A 20,622-nucleotide genomic window follows, 5' to 3' on the forward strand; every position below is an offset into this window, starting at 1 on the left:
TTGAATTCTATATTCAGCAGGATATCTAGGTACTTGGAAATGGAAGGATATCTAGGGACTTGCAAGCAGGATATCTAGGTACTTGGAAATGAAAAATGTGAACATAGGTGGGAGTGAGAAATATATCTTTGGGTGTCAATCACATAGAGTTAGCTGTTGGGGCCATGATAGCAGAAGGAATTGCTAAGTGAGAGAGTAAAGAGAGAAGAGAGGGGAATGGATGGATGAATTGAAGTCAGAGGAAAAAAAATTCAGAGAAGTAGGAGAGGAATCAGGAGAATCCAGTTGAGAAACCAAAGACAGGTGAGCTTTTCAAGCAAAGGGTGGTCCATGGGCTGGGACACTGAAGCAAGGACTGGCATCTCCTTTAGAATGGATGTCCCTAGCCATTTCTTGAGCAGTCACCAGTAACACTTTAATGAACAATAGCATTGTACATGGGCAAGGTTAGAACAAAGCTAAAAGTTTACTTCTTGTCTTTTCTCACCACAACATAATAAAAGTTCTTGCAGACTGGCACAGCACATAATTTAGTTTGCTTTGTTCTAATGAAATCACATCGATTGCTCTTTGTGTCACATCTTTAATGCTTAAACAGTGTGCTATACGATTAGAGATGTGAGTCATAAATGTAGACACACAAAATTGGTGGTTTTCTCTTTAATTATCAGTTTACATTTACTGAGAATTGTAATTTGACAGGACCTAGAGATGCTATAGGAAATACATTGACCTTCGGTTGGATAAACAATCAGAGGATTCAAGGAACAGGAAGAGAAGATACTGCCAAAAATTACCCATCTCATATCTTGCCCTAACTACATCAAAACTGTATTTCAGAAGACAGAGGATCATAGCGCCCCATACATGCTCATAGGACCCCCCGTGGTTCCTAGGTCAGAATGGCTGGGGACAAACGTAGGGTTTCAGCAAGTTACCGAATAGTATTTCTCTGACTGACCCCACTTCTAACTGTGGATCTTCTAATACTTCTTCAGAGTTCCACTCAGCCATTTGTAGAAAGGTCCTCAGGTCTGTCTCCTATGTGTTCACCTGCTCTGGACCCTGGGGATCACCTATGCAGCCAAGACCTCTAACACCCTCAAAACTGTGGCAAAGTTCTCACAAGGGTGTGGCTTATGCCACCCGTGAAACCTTTGAATCTTCGATAAAGTGGCCAGCAATAAGGCTTGGAAAGCCAAAAATGTGGCTTTGCCTTCATAAGGCCTCACAGGATATTCATGAAATAGTGCTTTTAATTTTTCATTTTTAATTCCAGCTTCCTCCACCAAGACTCCCTCCAGGACCATAGTCTCCTCAATCCCTCTCCCTTCACCCTTACCTGCTCACACTTAGCAGATGAACTCATTGCCTACTTTCCTGAGAGACTAGAAACCAACAAGTGATCAGCAAGCTTTGTTTCAAAGCATACATTATCCAGAAGACTGAGCTGCTTTATTGGAGGAATCCTATCTCATTTAGCTTTATATCTCCTGTGCTTAGTACAGTTCCTGGCTCATAGTAGCACTCAATAAATATTTGCCAAAAGGACGGACGGACGGACGGATGGATGGATGGATGGATGAATGGTGGATTTTGGAGTCAGACAGAGACATGGGTTCAAACCCCAACTCAGTCATTTATTAGCTTTTTGATATTAGGTGAGACTTATTACAATTCTCAGTCCCAGTCTCCTCATGTATAAAATAGACAATAATATCCATCCTATTGCTGTAAGAATTAAAATAGATAATGAATATAAAGTGCTTAGCACAGTGCCCAACACACAGTAAGTGCTCCATAAATAGTATTTTCCTTCCTCCATAGAGAGCACCACATCTGCCACTTTGTGGACGCCTCCTGCAGCATCTGGTAAAGTGCTGGCCCTCTGAGAGAAACACAATCAGTACTTGCTGCAGGAAACTGTCATAATGGGGGACAAGTGCAGTGAAACAGCTATAATTTCTACTTGTGAGAATTATCGAGCATTGACTTCAATATGCTTATTTTCTTCTTGATATTAAGTAGCCCCTTTCTTTAAAATCATTTAGATGAGAATTTAAGCCACAACTGACATGATACTGCCATCATTAGAAATAAAAAAAATAAACATATATGTAACATACATTAACATATATTTATAAATACTTAAATATATTTATATATTACTTATAAATATTTAAATATATAAACATATATAAATAAATATAACTATATATAAAAATAAATGTGGTCAGAGATTAGGGTGGGATGACATGGGCAGAGGCAAAAAGAGAAAAGAACTTATTCCCTTAAAATAAAGGGTAGCAAACAGAGGGTTCTAGAGGGTAGGGGGGTGGGGGGATGGGTTAGCCCGGTGATGGGTATTAAGGAGGGCACGTATTGCATGGAGCAGTGGGTGTTATACGCAAACAATGAATCATGGAACACTGCATCAAAAACTAATGATGTACTGTATGGTGACTAACATAACATAATAAAATTAAATTTAAAAAAAGACAAAAAACAAACAAACAAACCAAGAAAGACATAAACATCTGCTCTGGTTCTTTTCTGCCACCTCAGATCTATTCTCTACTCTTTGCCTTATGCTCTGTGACCCAAGAATTCTTAAATTATCTACTTGATACTTCATTTTCAACGATCACAAAAAGCTTCTCTAGAATTTAAAAATGCAATTGAAATTAAGTAAAAGAAAAACATGAGGGTAAAAAAATTTTAAAAATGGAAAAATTATAAGGCAGCCATGCTCCAATTACAAACCGAATTGGATTTCAACCTAATTGTAAATTTGGAACTTAAAGTGTTTATTGGGGTAAACAACACTATAAAACTACAACAGTTCGGGGCACCTGGGTGGCTCAGTTGGTTAAGTGACTGCCTTCGGCTCAGGTCATGATCCTGGAGTCCCGGGATTGAGTCCCGCATTGGGCTCCCTGCTCTGCAGGGAGCCTGCTTCTCCCTCTGACCCTCCTCCCTCTCATGCTCTCTGTCTCTCATTCTCTCTGTCTCAAATAAAACTACAACAGTTCTTTAGGATAGTTGGAAAAAAGCTTAATTAATTCATAGTATGTCTAAAGTATAATCCTAATTGTCCTATTTCCCGAAATAGATCCTACAATATACCAGTTAGTATTAACAAGATTATTTCTACGGTTACAAACCCAGGGCCTCACTGGGGAGCTCCAGAGGTTACTGTTCACAAGGAATTTGTGAATGGTGCTCCAGCACAGAGCTCCAGAGAACCCCCTGTGAATGGTGCCCCCTGACATTGTGCATCATGGTGGTCCCATCTGAATCTCAGTAATTCAGCCTATTAGGTTGTTCTTCCCCAGAGGCCTCAAGAAGAGTCTTACACAGTTATGAGAATAGGACAGATTATTTTGAGAACCAGTTCAGTCTCCATATGTGCGTGAGACCCCAAGGTTCCTCTAGGTGTCAGAGGCACTGACACGCAGATCCAGTAAGTTCTGGGGAACCAGCACACATCGCTAATAGTGGCTGCCATCTACTGAGCATCTTCAATGTCCCCTGTACTGTGCTAGGTGTCATTTCTTTTTTTTTTTTTTTAAAGATTTTATTTATTTATTTGAGAGAGAGAATGAGATAGAGAGAGCATGAGAGGGGGGAGGGGCAGAGGGAGAAGCAGACTCCCCGCTGAGCAGGGAGCCCGATGCGGGACTCGATCCCAGGACTCCAGGATCATGACCTGAGCCGAAGGCAGTCGCTTAACCAACTGAGCCACCCAGGCGCCCGCTAGGTGTCATTTCTAAGCTTCATCCAACTATCCACACTATTACTGCTAATAATAGCTTAAACTTATGGGGTTCTCACTCTATGTTATTCACCATGCTAAATACTTCACAGGCATCATCTTAAGTGATAGGTAGGTACTCCTGTTATTTTTATTTTAAAGATGAAAAACTGAAGTACAGAGAGGTTAAGTATTTCAAATCACACACACACAGTAAATTGCAGAACCAAGATCCTAGAAGGGTTTTTAGGGTTTAAATATCTTACCCAAAGTGAACTAACATGTATGTGGTGAAGCCACAATTCAAAATATTCATCTTATAATCATTCCCTATGTATTTTGAATTGAGGATCAAAGAATAATTTTCCACAGTGAAAGCTGAGTTCAGGAGGTGGACTCCAGGCAACTTATATTCACAATTTATTCATAAATTGAATAGTAGCAAATTTGAAGGCATTTATATTAAATAATAACGTACTAATACATAATAAGACTTGTGTTTTAAGTCATGTCTTTAATAAGACATGAATTTAACAGAAGACATATTACTATAATAATGTAGATATGCTTGGTGTAAAACCTACATAAGAAAAATGAAAGACTCTAATACTTGCCACAATTTTTTTTAAGATTTATTTATTTATTTGAGAGAGAGAGAGAGAGCACACACGTGCACCTGCGTTGAGAGGGGCAGAGCAGGAGGGAGAGGGACAAGCAGACTCCAGGCTGAGTGTGGAGCCCAACATGGGGCTTCTTCCCATGATGCTGGGATCACAACCTGAGCCAAAATCAAGAGTCAGACGCTCAAGGACTGAGCCACCCAGTTGCCCCTAACTCGCCACACTTTTTAAAAATAATATAACAACCAAGGTACAAATCCAATGTTTTGACTATAGTTTCCACATAAGAATAACAAAGATATTTTGGAATCATTAGGACAGGAGAGAGATTTTATCATTCAGCTACAAATAGCCAAAAGGAACTCAATCAACCTAACACCAAAACATTGTATTGGTGGCTTAAATCAGCTGGAAATTAAAGGGGCAATACAATTAAGCCCATACCTGAATCTTTTATTTGGTCTCTTGTATATAACCTTAGGAAGGATAGAATTAATACAAAGATCTATTTATATATATTAGCATTTAAAAGAAAAAAAGACTTATTTCTAATTAAATTTCACATTAGTTTTGTGTAAAGAAATATATTCTCTCCTACCTCAGAAATCACTACAATTTATCCTGTTAGTATCTATGATGGGCATAGGTTTTATACCTGGCATCATAAATTTCAGGTGATTTATTAACTCCTCTACTAGATGTAACATGTGAGAATAAGACAGTGCTGAGGGATCTCTTCGATTCTAACAATAAGTGCCTTGCACGTATTGGATGATCAATAACATTTTGTTGAATTTTTTGAATAAGTAGACATTTTACTATTATTAAAACAAAAACATTGTCTTTGCTTGTTTCCCAGAAAAAAATATATTTGACACCGACTTACAGAGCTTGGTGGATAACTCGCGATTTCTCCAGAAGGTATTCAGAAATCTGTACTCCCACGACAGCTCCAGAAGAGGTAAATTTCATTTCTAAGTATTTTCCAAATCGGCTGGAATTGTCATTTATAATAGTGGAGGCATTGCCGAAGGCTTCCACCAAATTGTTCACTTGTAAAATTTTCTCTTCCAGGGTTCTATTACTAGCCTAGAGAAAAACGTCAAGATTTTTTTTTAATGTAAAAAATTAATTTTGCATATAATAAAATGCCTCTTCTTTGATAAGCACTATATGTAGACATAAAGGCATTGAGATCATACTCTTGGCATACTGCCAGATATTATAATATCTGGTCTATTTTTCCCTTCCCGTATGTGTGTTCTCACTTGCTTTCTTCAAGGAGCAAAGAGATATTCTATACTTTTTCTACTGACATATTGTTCTGTCTAGTGCCTGATTTATAAATGCAATTCATAAGCAGTCTATGCACAGTGGGGTACACCTCTCATTTTGTTATTCTTCCTCTCCCTCCCTGGGGCCCCATCCAAATGTTCCCCAAAGCCAGAACCACTTCTGTTGCTTCCATGGAAGCTGCTAAAGCTGAAAATCAGGGAGTAAAGCTAACTTGTGAATTCAGAAGCAGAGCACATGGAATTACCGGGAAAACTGAGAACAGCTCAAAAGTGTGGATGGAAGGGGTAGAACCCCAGTCCAGGTCAGCAGGCCTGCTTGGCTGTCCCTCTATTTTCTCCTACCCCATCTCCTATATTCCTTCCCTCAAACAAGCATTGCTATGATTATTATTTTTTACTTATTTACCACCTTACAGGAAATTCCACCAAGTAGAAATTTAGTTGGTTAAAAATCAACCTCTTTTAGAAAGCATTCCCCACTCTAAGACGGTTAAGGAGGTATCAGTCATTCATATCTTGGTAGCAATTAGAGTAGATTGTGTTTAGGGTAATACCTTGTTGAGATTAGCTATGTTGAAGGTATATAAATTATATAAGTAAGGGAGAGGAGCTGTTGGTATTTCTGGAACAGAGACTACTTTAGTACGTAGATGGGCTGGAGGGGGCATTCACAGTGAGGGTTTGAGGGCATATAAAGCCTTTTAGTATCTTCTAAAAGAGGCAATAAGCATTGAGAGAAGACAGTAATGAGCACTGGGACAAACTTGGCTCTTTAAAATGTTTGGGGCTGGTCTTGCACTCAGGAGAAAGGTGAGAAAGCATCTTTATCCGCCTGTATTAAACAGCAGTGCCTTACCAAGTAAGATTTTGAGGACGGCATATTACAAAGGTAAATTCAATCCACCAAACATCCCATTTTTGTGTCTGGTAAATCTTTATCAAGGAGATAAGTAAAAACATATAATAAGATCTAATAAGGGTAGGATTCAGGGATATATATATATATATCCCCAATTAATATTAAGTCACATTTTTAGATCTAGGATAAGATAAAGTCATTAGATAAGCAAGTTTGCTGGCATCTGCAAAACAAAATTCACACATAAGTTAATCCATCGTTGATGAGACCCTCTATCAAATCACAAACCAAGAAGGAATAGCAAGGCCCTCGTGGACGGCCCTCGCATAAATTAATTCAGGCGTTCAACTCTTCACAGAAGGACAGTATGCTGTGGCTCACCACCCTTCTCCCTCCAAAATGACACCTTTTTTTCACTGTGATGCTTATCCTAGAAGTAAGGAGAGGGGGAGTGGTTGGGCCGTGGGATGGGAAAGGGACTGAGATGACAGCCCTGAGCACTAGCTTCCTGGGCTCTACTAGCTCTTCTAGTCCCGAGGGGTCATAGGTCCGGTTAGTGGAGGGCAAATTAACCCACTGAGCAGAGTTATGTTTCTATTCCATACTCAAACACGTGACTGAAAATATTAAAACTAGTTCATTGATTTTTAATATAAACACAGAAATCTTTCAACTCATTATTCTGAAAATGAATTAGACTCCATTAAGCAGTTGTTCTGATAGGATGAGGAGGCCTCACACTTTTATAGAGAGATTAGGTCTGTCCTTGCGCTCACAGTACTTTAAAAAACAAGATTCCTAAAATCACAATGATGGCAAAAATTTTAACATAATGCTCTATAACTATGTGGATCATAATAAAAATACTCACAGGGATAAGTTTTGCACAAGGGGTATTTTGGGTTTTTTTTTTTAGTCATTCTAATACGAACATATAATTCTTGACTTATTTCAAGGACCCTACCTGGAAAATCAAACCAAATATCTATCATCAACTTCCTTTTTTCAAAAATTAAGGTATATTTTACATATAGTAAGATTTATCCTTTATAGAGTACAGTTCTAAAAGTATTAAGGAGGGCACGTATTGAATGGAGCACTGGGTGTTATACGCAAACAATGAATCATGGAACACTACATCAAAAACTAATGATGTACTGTATGGTGATTAACATAACATAATAAAAAAAACAAAACTAATGATGTATGGTGACTAACATAACATAATAAAATAAAATTTAAAAAATAAAAGTTTTTTTATAGATAATTTTTTTAAAAGATTTTATTTATTTGAGAGAGACAGAGAGAGACAGAGAGACAGAGAGAGCAAGCGAGAGCACAGGTAGAGGGAGAGGGAGAGGAAGAAGCAGGCTCCCCACTGAGCAGGGAGCCCAATGTGGGGCTTGATTCCAGGACCCTGGGATCATGACCTGAGCCAAAGACAGACACTTAACTGACTGAGGCACCCAGACACCCCTAAAAGTTTTTATAAACAATCATATAACCCCCACTACAATCCAGACAAAGGACAGTTCCCTCACTCCCCCAAACTATATCATTACTCTTTGTAGTCAACCTGTCCCTTCATCCCCAGCCTGTGAAAATCATTGATCTGTTTCTGTCTCTATAATTTTAAATTTGCAGGAATGACATATAAATTGAATCATATAGTATGTAGTCTTCTGAATCTGACTTCTTTGACTTAGCACAATGCATTTGAGCATCCAAATCTCATCTAATGAGATTCATTCCTTGTGTCAGTCTTTGTTCCTTTGGTTACTGAGCAATATTACACTGATTATATGTACCAGTTTGTTTATCCATTCTGGAGATTACAAATAAAGCCACAATAGTTATTTGTTTGTCGTTTTTGTATAAACATGAGTTTTTGTTTTATTTGGATAAATACCGAGGAGTAGGATTGCTAGGCTATATGGTAAGTGTAGTTTAACTTTATAAAAAACTTCCAAACTGCTTTTCAAAGTGACTGCATTATTTTTCATTTCACCAGCAATATATGAGAGTTCCAGCTATTCCACATCCTTCTCAGCAGTTGGTATTGTTAGACTTAAAAAAAAATTTAACCATTTTAATAGGTGTATAATGGTGTCTCATTTTAATTTGCATTTCCCTAATGACAACTGATGTTGAACATCTTTTCATTTATTTGCCATCTACATACTGTCTTTGGTAAAGTACTATTCAAATCTTCTGTTCATTTTTTTAATAAATTTTTATTATTTAAATATAGTTGATATACTCTTTTGTTCATTTTCTTGTTATTTGATCTCTTATTATTGAGTTTTAAGAGTTTCTTTTTACAATATATGCATTAAGGATGGAGATCTTTTATTAGATATGTGACTTGCAAATAGTTTCTTTGAGGATACAGCTTGTGATTTCATCGTCTTATCAATGTCATTCAGAGAACAGAAGGTCTTAATTTTGTGAAATCTAATTTTTTCCTTTGTGGATTATGCTTTTAATGTTGAATATAACTATTGCAACTCTACAGTAAGTCTGAAACTCCGGTAGTATGAATCCTCCAACTTTGTTCTTTTTCAAAATTGATTATTACAACTCCTTTGCCTTTCCATATAAATTTTTGATTCAGCTTATTAATTTTTACAAAAAAAAAATCCTGCTGGGATTTTTATTGTAATAGCACTGAATCTACAGATCACTTTGTGAAGAATTGGTGTAATAATAGAGTCTTTTAATCCATGAACATGGTGTATCTCTCCATTTATTCAGGTATTCTATGATTTCTTCTATCAGTTTTTTCTACTTTTCAGCATACAAATTTCGTACATGTTTTTTTTTTTTTTTAAAGATTTTATTTATTTATTCATGAGAGACAGAGAGAGAGAGGCAGAGGGAGAAGCAGGCTCCCAAGGAGCAGGGAGCCCGATGTGGGACTCGATCCCAGGACCCTGGGATCATGACCTGAGCCGAAGGCAGACGCTTAACCATCTGAGCCACCCAGGTGCCCTCGTACATGTTTTATGAGACTTAGATTTAAATAATTTTTTGATGCTATTGTAAATGAGACTTTTAAATTTCACTTTTCAATTAATTGATCATTGCTGATATATATAAAATACAAATTAACTTTTGTATTATGTATAATATATATGCATTTATAATGTATATAACATATATAAATACAATTGATTTTTGTATATTAACTTCACTTTAACCTGCAAGCAACAAAAGGAGACAAGTAAAAAGAGTATTCAGTAAATGTGCTGGGGCTTAAAAGGGAGAAAATCACATTTATAAAGCCTTTCCTACTAAGGGTTACAAAAGTTAGAATATCCTCAAAACAGAGCATACACTTTTTCTACTGCTTGTTATATTTTAAACTCACAGAGGATAGCAAGTGTGTTTTATAATTTCTGTACATTATTTAATGTGGGAATTAGTGAACATTAATCTAATCAGCTACATTAGGTTCTGAAATACAATAAATATTTCTGTTAGGATAGAGAAAAGATTGTACCTTTCCAAGCACCGTCAGCTGCTGAACCAAAAGATGAGCACTTTCTGTCTTTCCAGCACCACTTTCTCCAGAAATAACAATGCACTGCACAGTCAGAGAAGGAAACCATGAGAAGACTCATACTCACAAGATGTGGCTCATACACAAGAAGCTAAAAGGGGAATTTCTAAGGATGTGAGACTCTCCTTACCTGATCTGAATTATATGTTACCATTGACTGGTATCCTAAGTCAGCCACTGCAAAAATGTGAGGAGGATTGGCAGTTCTCTTTGCTCCAATATATAGTTTGGAATGCTACAGGTTAAAAAGAACACATTTTGTGGGGCTTTTCTTTTTGTTTTTGTTTAAATCCTAGATTATTTACAGGCAGAACTCCCAATTTTTAAAACAAAACATAAATCAGAATACATTTTCATACCACCAAAACATCACACACATTACACACGCATACTACACACACTTACAGGTATGCACAATTATATAAAATAAAAGCCTGACATAAAAGAGCTCAGAAATATGATGTAACAATAGAATATAATATCACTCTGGTAGCAGTATTTAAAAGAAGACTCCTGGAAGTGCATACCACTTCCAAAGCAGAACTTAATGTTTCAAAATACTATTATTTCTTTAAATAAAAAGATACTATAAATAAGACAATCGGGTTTATCAGGTATCATTTTGTTGACTCTTCCCTGGATATAATAACATCTGACATACGATCACCACTTTTTTCCTTTGACATCATTTGACATACAGCCTGTCATTTATTTGTCCAAATCACCAAGTTAACTGATAGCAGAATTTGGTGAAAGCCCAGACTTCTGGAACTTAAGCTCAAGGTTCATAAATTTACCATTATTCTTGTAAATTTTAAGTGGTAGAGGATGACAGAATTATTTATTTCTCACATAAAAAAAACTATTATTCACAGTATTAACTGATTTTCTAGAATACACAAATAGCTAAAAGAGAATAGGTCCAATTAAAAATGAAAGACAGCTTAGCTTAATTCCGAATACTGTTCTATATTTAAGCCATTATGGCTTGAATAATGGATAATTATATACTCATATTCATAAAACACACACTGTCTGATACTAAAAACCAATATGTCAAAAGGAATTTTTAAATTCATAATGACAAGTTTCATAGCCACTAAGTATATATTACCTGTGAGACAACGTAATTATACTCTTGACTCTCCAATTGGTTCAGAGGTAGATAATACACCTGCAATTTTGTAGGCATCTGTTTATTAATATGATACATAGTATAGACCAGTTACCAATGACTGGAAGTAATTACCTTTCTGCCATATACTTTTGGAAAAAGGAAGACCAGGAACCACATTCAGATTGATTCACCTCCTATTTTCCCTATCTCTATGTTTTAACAGTAATTATTTGTTTCTTCAAGGCGTTGCATAAAACTATCTTTGGCATCATCTAAATTAATTTAAAAATCTGAGTAGTATAATTATTATTACAAAGTAAAAGAATGCAAGCCACACCACATACCTCTGTGGAATAAAGACCCAGACTCTGATAAGGGTTAAGAGCAATGAGTATATCTCCCACATAGATATAAATCTGATCTCTGGAATAACACTTCTCAAGTTGCTGTGAGACTGTATTCTATAATAAAACAAAAACAGTTTTTTTTCTTAAAGTCATTTAAGGTCAGTTACAACTTAAAATGTAAACAATATAAATGAAACATCTGGAATTTGGACTAAAGATCAGAAAGGAATAGACACCCTGGTAGTAAGGAGTATAACACTGGGTCAGCAAATATCTTTCCACCTGGCAAGTATTTTCTTTTGTTTTGAAAGCCATAGAGAGATGGCACTGTCCTATGTGTTTTCCAAAGGCTGTATGAAATATTACAGGGATATTATATGTAGAGAACCTTCCAGAAAATAAGTAAATGCAGAAGATGAAATAAAGAGAAAGATCAATAGAAAAGAGAAGGGAAGATACAGTGAACATGACTTTATTGCAAATCAAGGTTATTTAGTGGTTCTGTAGAATGTCCTAGCCCTTTGCTGAGATATTGTTTTTATGAGGCACAGTAAAAAGTTCAGAAAAGTAGCTTTCATAGTTGATAAATCATGAGTACATGAAATCAATTTTAATAGTGTCAGAAATCATCATTGACAGTATGACACAAGAGAAGAGCAGAAGATCATAGCTCAAAAACGAGACAAAAATGAAAGCACAGACAACAGAAAAAAACAAGCCCAGTGTTTAATATATAGGTCAGCAATATGATGAGCAAAGTCTTCTTTATAAATCCACAAGCCTAGAAATTCACATCATTGGAGAATTTGGTATGAAAAGATTCATAAAGGTGCTGGCAATTTCTGACTTGCAAATACTACTTGATTACAAGATGTTTGATGTTCTCAAGAAAGATTATTTTAAGGAAGTACTTGAGTTGTTTAAGCAACCCTAAATTTACCAAATGACTACTTCTGTTCAGAAAATGTCTCCTGATTTGTTGACTTTCTAAGCAAATCTCAGGCATGTATTACATGTATTTAAAAAACCCCGCTGATCAGGATAGAGATCCTAACCTTTTACTGAAAAGGAGCTATTTATTTCTCTAATGATCTGATTATCCAGAATAGAGGGAGATGAGGGAGAAGAGAGGCTGAAACTATAATTTACTGGCTTGCATTTGTACCTTCGCAAGAGATGCTTGAAATAGTTCTGAGGTCACTGGGATAAGGAGTTTCAAGGAGAATTCAGTGCCCTAAAGGGCTAGCCCTGTGAGAGCTGGGACTCTGAGATCCCATGAGGGGGACAATGACCATGGTAAGAGAGACAGGCTCCTTGGAGTTTCCTAGAGGCCTCTGGGTACAACCACTGAGAGTGGAGCAGAAGAGAAAATAGAGGGAGGATGCCATGTGGAGGTTGTAGGAGGTGGACCATTTTCTGACCTCAGTACATCATCCCTCTGAGGCTCCCAGAATGAATTCAGGGGAAGATGGGTCTGTAACTTATAAGCAACTCAAGCTACTGGAAACCCACGCCTTTGTAATTTGACTATCAAAAGAAAGAAAGAAAGAAAAAGAAAAAGAAAGAAAGAAAGGGAAAAAAGGACACAGGCTGAAGCCACTTGTGCATATCACTTCTATAAATTAAACAAAATATAGAATGTTTAGGTTTAATTAAACTGAGTCTCTTACCTCATCCAAAACTTCTAGGGTTGCTAAATCATCTACATCCTTCAGACTGGACATTAGCGATCTACTGAAGTTACTTTTCTTGGTGTGAATACGTTCATGTCTGTAGAGCAATACAAAGAGAGAAACCCTCTCTGACTTGAGAACTTATTACTGATCACAGTAGAGGTAAGTTTTAGATACATATGAGACTACAAAACTTCTATGAAGCTGATTTTCCTAAATTCATGCTAACCATTTCCCAGAAAATAGCCTAATATATTTGGTCTGTTTTCTCCTCTCTATAGGAAAATTACAACATGTCAAACTTACTTCACAGATGATGGAAAGAGTTCATTATTTCTATCAAGAACTCTCCTATATATAATTTGCTTTAAAGCTTCCTCTAAATTGTGATTTAATCTGTTACAAAGTGGTGAGTCAAAGAGATTTGAATTTGTTAGATTTCCAGTTTTGTTTGAGATAGTGTCAGGCCATTGGTGTTTAATGGTAACATTAAAAATTATTATTCAGCAAAATTTAAGAGGAATGCAAAATAAACTCCACTGTTGATTTTCAGATGGTTAAATGGATGTAGGAAATTGGTTTCAGGCATTAGGAAGTTTATTTTCAAAGTAAAACATTTCAGCAACTTCTGATAACAGCCAGAGGATCTTGATTTGACATGAAGGCTGGAGAAGTTGCTGAGATAAACACCAGGGTGTATTTCATCTTTTCTGGACATGAAATTATCATCTACTCAATATTTTGAACAAAACTGTATCTTCACTGTTTATTTTTGGAGATACAGTAGACTTTTGAAACAACATGGGGTTAGAGATGCCAACCCCTCATGCAGTCAAAAATCCAGGTATAACTTTTGACTCCTTAAAACTTGACTACTAATAGTCTTTTGTTGACCAGAAGCCCTACCAATAACATTAACAATTGATTAACACATATTTTCTATGTTATATATATTATATTCTGTATTCTTACAATAAAGTAAGCTAGGAAAAGGAAATGCTATTAAAATCATTAAGAGGAAATACAATTATAGTGTTATACTGTATTTATTGAAAAAATTATCTGCATACAAGTGATCCCATGCAGCTCAAACCTGTGTTACTCAAGGGTTAACTGTACTTTTAATCATTTCAATTTGTCCATTAGTAAAAGGAATAAGTAGACTATAAGGAACAATAAGAACCATACCACTTACTCAGTAAACTTTAATGGTTTCTCACTGCTTAGTGAATTAAGTCACTATTTTTAAAAATTTTTAATTCTAGTGTAGTTAACATATAGTGTTATATTCATTTCAGATGTACAATATAGTGACTCAACAATTCCATATATTACTCAGTGTTCATCGAGATAAGTGTACTCTTAATCTCCTTCACCTGTTTCAGCCATCCCCCCAGCCACTTCCCCTCTGGCAACCACCAGTTTGTTCTCTCTAGTTAAGAGTCTGTTTTTTGGTTTGTCTCTTTTTTTCCTTTGTTCGTTTGTTTTGTTTCCTAAATTCCACATATGAGTGAAATCACATGTTATTTGTCTTTCTCTGACTGGCTTACTTCATTCACTTAGTATTATACTCTCTAGCTCCATCCATGTTCTCAATGGCAAGACTTCATTCTTTTTTATGGCTGAATAATAGCACATCTTCTTTATCCATTCATCTATTGATGGACACTTGGGCTGCTTCCAGAGTTTGGCTGTTGTAAATAATGCTACAGTAAACATAGGGGTGCATGTATCCCTTTGAATGTGTATTTTTGTATTCTTTGGGTAAATACCCAGTAGTGTGATTACTGGATTATACAATAGTTCTATGTTTAATTTTGGGGGGAAACTCCATACTGTTTTCCACAGTGGCTGCACCAGTTTGCATTCCCACCACCAGGACATGAGGGTTCCTTTTTCTCCACATCCCTGCCAACACCGGTTGTTTTAGAATTAAGTCACTATTGGGACGCCTGGGTGGCTCAATCGGTTAAGCATCTGCCTTCGGCTCAGGTCGTGATCCCGGGGTCCTGGGATCAAGTTCCACATCGGGCTCCCTGCTCAGTGGGGAGCCTGCTTCTCCCTCTCTCTCTACCCCTCCCCCCTGCTCATGTTCTCTCTCTCTTAAAAAAAAAAAAAGAATTAAGTCACTATTGATAAACTGTCCCCACCCCTCTATCCTCAGCCGGCCCTTTCTCTGGTTCACTGGATTCTATCTTGTCTCACTCATTCAAGGACACTGCTGGTTCCTCTCTCACTCCTAACATCACTCAGTTTTTCCTCTCAGCTATCATAATACTTGTCTCAAAAGTCTCAAAAGAAACAAGCACAACAGCCTTCCTTGACTTCCAGTTTTTTTCCATCTACTTTTCTATTTCCTTGCTTTGTAGCAAAAAATCCTCATAAGAATTATCTATACTTAATTTCTTTCCATCCATTAAGAAAATTCGTTTCAGTCAGGCTGCCATCTCTCACCCACAGAAACAGCTTTTGTTAAGAATATTAATGGCCTCACACGGTTAAGTCCAATGGGCAAGTCTAAGACCTCATTCTGCTTAACATACGGGCAGCACTGACAAATTCCTTCTTAAATACACTTGTTTTGGTGTACACTTCTCTTGATTCTCATCCTTGCCTCACTGGCATCTCCATCTGAGAATCTTTTTCTGGTTCTTCCTCATCTTTCTGTCACATTTGTGATCTCCTGAGCTTTAATCCTTGCAGTTTTTGTCTTCGCTATCTACATTCACTTCCTGATTTCATAGCTTTAAATACCACCCACACACTGACAACTCTGCTGATCTCCAGGCTTAAGCATCCAACTGCTCACTCAGCACTTCACTTGGAAGTCTAACTGGCAGACTTAACATATCCCAAACCATGCTCCTCAATACGCAGCCCGAAACCTGCTCCTGCCCCATGATTCTCATCCCAGTAGGCGGTGACTCCCCTCTTCTGATTGTTCAGGTGATTCTTAGCTCTTCTTTTTTTCTCATATCCCTCATGCAATCCATATACAAATTCCATCAGCTCCATTGCCAAATTCTATCTAGAACCAACCATTTCTCATCGCCATCACCTGCGCCATATTGCATCCCACTACCACTATGGCCTCCCACCCAGGAGGTTTCCCTACTGCCACCTTTGCCTTCTACACTCTTCTCAACATTGCAGTCAGTAAGCTTTGTCCTTCATTTATGTTATTTCCTCCTCAGCTCCACCTGTGTGATGAAACTTTATTCATTTTTCACAGTTCACCTCAAATGCCACCTCTTTAAAACTTCTCAGCGTAATTCTATACATCATTCAGAACAAATACTTTAGTTACATCATTTCAACCAATCATTTGTATATGGGTCTTATTCCCTTTACTAGATTGTAAAGTTCCTCAGGATGGGGATATCTCTTCAACCTATGGAGCTGGAAAAGCTGGACATCACATTCAAAAATTTAAAAATCTAGACACTAACTGGCCCCTTTAACAAAAATTAACTCAAAATGGATCACAGACTTAAATGTAAAATGCAAAACTATAAAACTCCCTAGAAGATAATACAGGAGAAAATCTTGACAACCTTGGGTTTGGAAATGAATTTTTAGATGCAACCAAAAGTACCATCCATGAAAGAAAAAATCACTAAGTTGGACTTCATTAAAATTAAAAACTTCTGCTCTATGAAAGATACTGTTAAGAGAACAAAAGGAAAGCCACAGACTGGAAGAAAATATTAGCAAATCACATATCTGATAAAGGACTTGTATCTAGTAAGGATAGTTTTACTCCTATTTTCAATTCTTGGGTTCCTCAATTTTTATGGCATTTACAAAAATTCATAGATATGCACTTATTGGTATGGATAATTTAGTTAATGTTTGAATCCCTTACTACACTGTAAACTCCAAGATGCATGAGACTATTACGTGTCTTTGGTTCCCCATTGTATCTGGGGAACAAGCAGATTATTTAAAACATAGTATGTTCTCAATAAATGTTAGTTGAATGAATGAGTCAATGTATATCCCACACAGTTTCTGGCACAGAATTTCCACATAGTTGGTCTCCATATTTGCTGAATTCAATAAGTATCATCTTACTTATCCCCCTATTTCCAAAGAGACTCATATTATTTTTGAGAAAACAGAGAAAGAAATCCAACTACCCATTTAATTAAAGTGAAGAACCCTGAATTTTTCATCTGTTTTTATGGGCCCATTTGGCAGCTAAAGACTGTTATTGGAGAATTACAAGAAGCAGGTGGTGAAGAATTGGGAGATCAATATTTGGCTGGCTAATACACTCATTCTTCCACTCCTGTGAATTCATCCTCCTTGATGCTTCTGGTATTAGTTTCCAAAAACTTAGAAAAGATGTTGTTATTTTAATGATTGAAAGCCTCAGATGGCTCCCCATTTTCTACAGCGTGACTTAAAGACTCCTTGGCATGGAATTCACGTCCCTTCACAGCCTTGTCTCAAAGAGCCTTTCCAGCATCATCAACCATCATCTCTGTACAGAACATTCCCCACTATGCCAACTATTTTGAGATTCAGTGCTTTGCTCATTCCATTTTCTCTGCCTGAAATTATTTTCCTTCCATGTCTGGCTAAATTCTACTTTTCATGCAAAGTCAGGCTCAAGTATCATCCTCTCTGTACCTCTAGTAGAGAAACTTTCACCTTTAACTAGGTATGTTCACCATTCTTACCAGACTAGGAAAAACTTGTGGGCAGCGACCAAGTGTTATTCATCGTTCTATGCCTGGTATCAAGGATACAGAGGCATGAAATATATTGGTGGTGTGGATCATAATATTGAGTCGCACCCAACTAGCCAGTGTGCAAAGAATAATATCTCTTAGTGTAACCAATCCTGTGTCCTTCCCTTTTAGTTCATATCCCATGATTTCTGGCAAACCTTTTAATAAGTCAGCTGGCATCAAAACCTACCTAACCTACCATCTTTTGGACCTTTTACCATAATACACTTTTAATATCCACAGAATTAAATTCTGTGATTCACAGGTTCCTTTTGTTTTTGTTTTTAGAGAGAGAGAGAGAGAGCGTGAGTGGGAGAGGGAGGGGCAGACGGAGAGAGAGAATCTTAAGCAGGCTCCATATTCAATGCGGAGCCAGATGCAGGGCTTGATCTCACGATCCTGAGATCATGACCTGAGCCAAAATCAAGAGTCGGATGCTTAACTGGCTGAGCCACACAGGTGCTCCCTGTGATTCACAGTTATAATGGAAAATATGAAATTTAGCTTTTATATGTATGTACTCAAATGTGGAGAGGTTGTCAGGCTGATACCTGCTGGGAAAAAGAGGGAGGAGCACACATGGAGGCCGGGAGACAGGCTAGAGGACATGCTGTATTCTCTGGACCCAGGGAAGGGCCCTGCTGCTGAAAGAGTGAGAGGGACCCTGGTGCCCAGTGAGCCTGGACTCCAGACATACTGGGAAGCCAATGAAATATTTTAATCAAGAGGGAGAGCCTGGAAACAACAGGAAACAAGGAAAAAAAAATCATTTTACTGTACTCTAAAAATAAACATTATCACTAAACATCATCACACTAAGGACAGCCAAGAAAAGTTAGAATTCTAGTAGTAAATATCTTCTAATTTGAGGTCATACATTCTAAGAACATATTATAAATGTGGCATTTCCAATTAGTAGAGAAAGAAAAAATTCAAGAAATTGTGCTAGAATAGCTAGTTAAAAATTTGGGAATCTTGTACCATATAAATAAAGTCCAGGTGGATTAACAAACTTACAGATTTAAAAATATGCTCATAAAAGTTCTAGGAGAAGATACAGAAGAAGAGTTCTGTAATAATAGGGTAGGAATGGAATTTGTAAGTATGGTAAGATAGAAAAGAGAATGAAAACTATGGGATAGATTTGGCAGGATAACAATTTTAATATATGAGTATAATAAAAACATAAGTTATAAGGAAAATAAAAAAATTTGCAGTTGTATGATGGACAAAGGATTAATATGTTTAATATTTCAAGAACTTTTGAAATTCATTAAAAAGAACACTGAAAATGAGATACCATGAGATATTAGGATAGTAAAATTGTACTGAAAACACAAATTTTAGGCTTTTCTATTTTGATTTGGGAAGATAAATCCATCACTATCATTTCCTAAAAAGACGTGTTATCACCAGAAAATACTGAAAGCTAATAATTTTACCTAGATTGATGGTATTAAAGTAGCTAAATCATATAATCTCTGTTGTCTCTTCCAGTCCTGGAATTCTATAATTTGTCAATCTAATGGGCTTGATAATTTTGTGTATTGATTAGGTGTATTACCTAGGAGATGGGTGACTGCTTCATTATGAAGAGAAAATGAGGAGCCATTTTCTGTGACTCTGAAAAACTCGTTCTTTTTTTTTTTTTTAATCACTTATAAAGACTTTATCAGTGTAATTGTGAAGATGGCTTGGCCCTATTCTAGAACATGATTCCTCTATTAAGATTTCTTTTCAACTCAAGGGTAGAGGGGCTGACAGATGCAGAGCATGGTTGAGCTGGTAGTGATAATTGGTATGAAGTCAGGGTGGATTATGGATTGACTGATAAATTATTAGATGCTGAACTGAATTCTGAGATGGTTATATGGAAAATCAAAAGTTATTTCTGAAGCTATATGAACCCTTGCCTTTGTTTAGATTGTGGTATTCATGACACCAAAGTAGTATTAGGAACATGGGCTCTAGAATCCGAATGCTCAGAGCAAACATCAAAAGAGTTTGTGAGGATAAATAAAATAGATTTCATGGAAAATGCTTATTTGGAATGGGCATATGAAAATGCCTAATATATAAGAGCTACTATTATTCCAGTTGTGGCTCTATCACTTACTAGCCATGTGACCTTGGGCACATAACTTACTGTGCTTTCTCAGACATAAGATGGGAATAATAAAAGTCTATTTCATAAGGCTGTTGTGGGGTGAAGTTACATAGCACATGGAAAGTGATTCTTTCAGTACCTGCTATGTTTAATAAATTTTAACTATTATTATTGCTTTTATGATCATGGGTTCAATCCTCATTTATATTTATATTTAGTATTTACTTTTAATTTATATTTAATTATATTTTAAATTTATATTTATACTAACTTTATATTTAATTGTCTCCATCCTCTTCTCATTCCACAGATACCCTTCTGCCTTCAACAAACATGAATTGTAAATACATGACACTGGACTCAGCATAAACCAAGCAAGAAATGAGAAGAATTTGGGCCCAGGTCTTGTGAAGGATTTCACTGTATTTACTATTAAATCCTATGTATACCCTGAGGGTAGTAGCTCAGCAGGAATTATGCATTCTATCAGATGACAGGGAAATAAGCAAACTCTTTCTTTTTTTTTTTTTTTCTCTTCCCTATTCACACTGC

At 36.6% G+C, this 20,622-nt stretch overlaps 2 protein-coding genes across 2 annotated transcripts in view; both read right to left on the reverse strand.

Moving 5' to 3' along the window:
* Positions 1–1,310, reverse strand: part of LOC145715897 (myosin-IIIa-like) — a 47,332-nt gene extending 46,022 nt beyond the window's left edge. The window contains exon 1 of the mRNA XM_081818912.1: positions 1,092–1,310. Coding sequence (XP_081675038.1) covers positions 1,092–1,310 — 219 coding nt within the window. The remainder of the gene's footprint in view (positions 1–1,091) is intronic.
* A 1,327-nt stretch (positions 1,311–2,637) lies between these two features.
* On the reverse strand, positions 2,638–13,278 carry LOC145721358 (myosin-IIIa-like). The gene is made up of 6 exons (XM_081818913.1): positions 13,225–13,278; positions 11,552–11,668; positions 10,221–10,325; positions 10,031–10,114; positions 5,261–5,463; positions 2,638–2,659 (listed from the first exon to the last, which is right to left on the reverse strand). The coding sequence occupies exons 1-6, from the start codon at positions 13,276–13,278 to the stop codon at positions 2,638–2,640; spliced, it is 585 nt and encodes a 194-aa protein (XP_081675039.1).
* Between the last annotated feature and the right edge of the window lie 7,344 nt (positions 13,279–20,622).

This window comes from Leptonychotes weddellii, chromosome 5, assembly GCF_054177405.1.
Source record: "Leptonychotes weddellii isolate Sample4059 chromosome 5, ASM5417740v2, whole genome shotgun sequence".
NCBI classification, from domain to species: domain Eukaryota; kingdom Metazoa; phylum Chordata; class Mammalia; order Carnivora; family Phocidae; genus Leptonychotes; species Leptonychotes weddellii.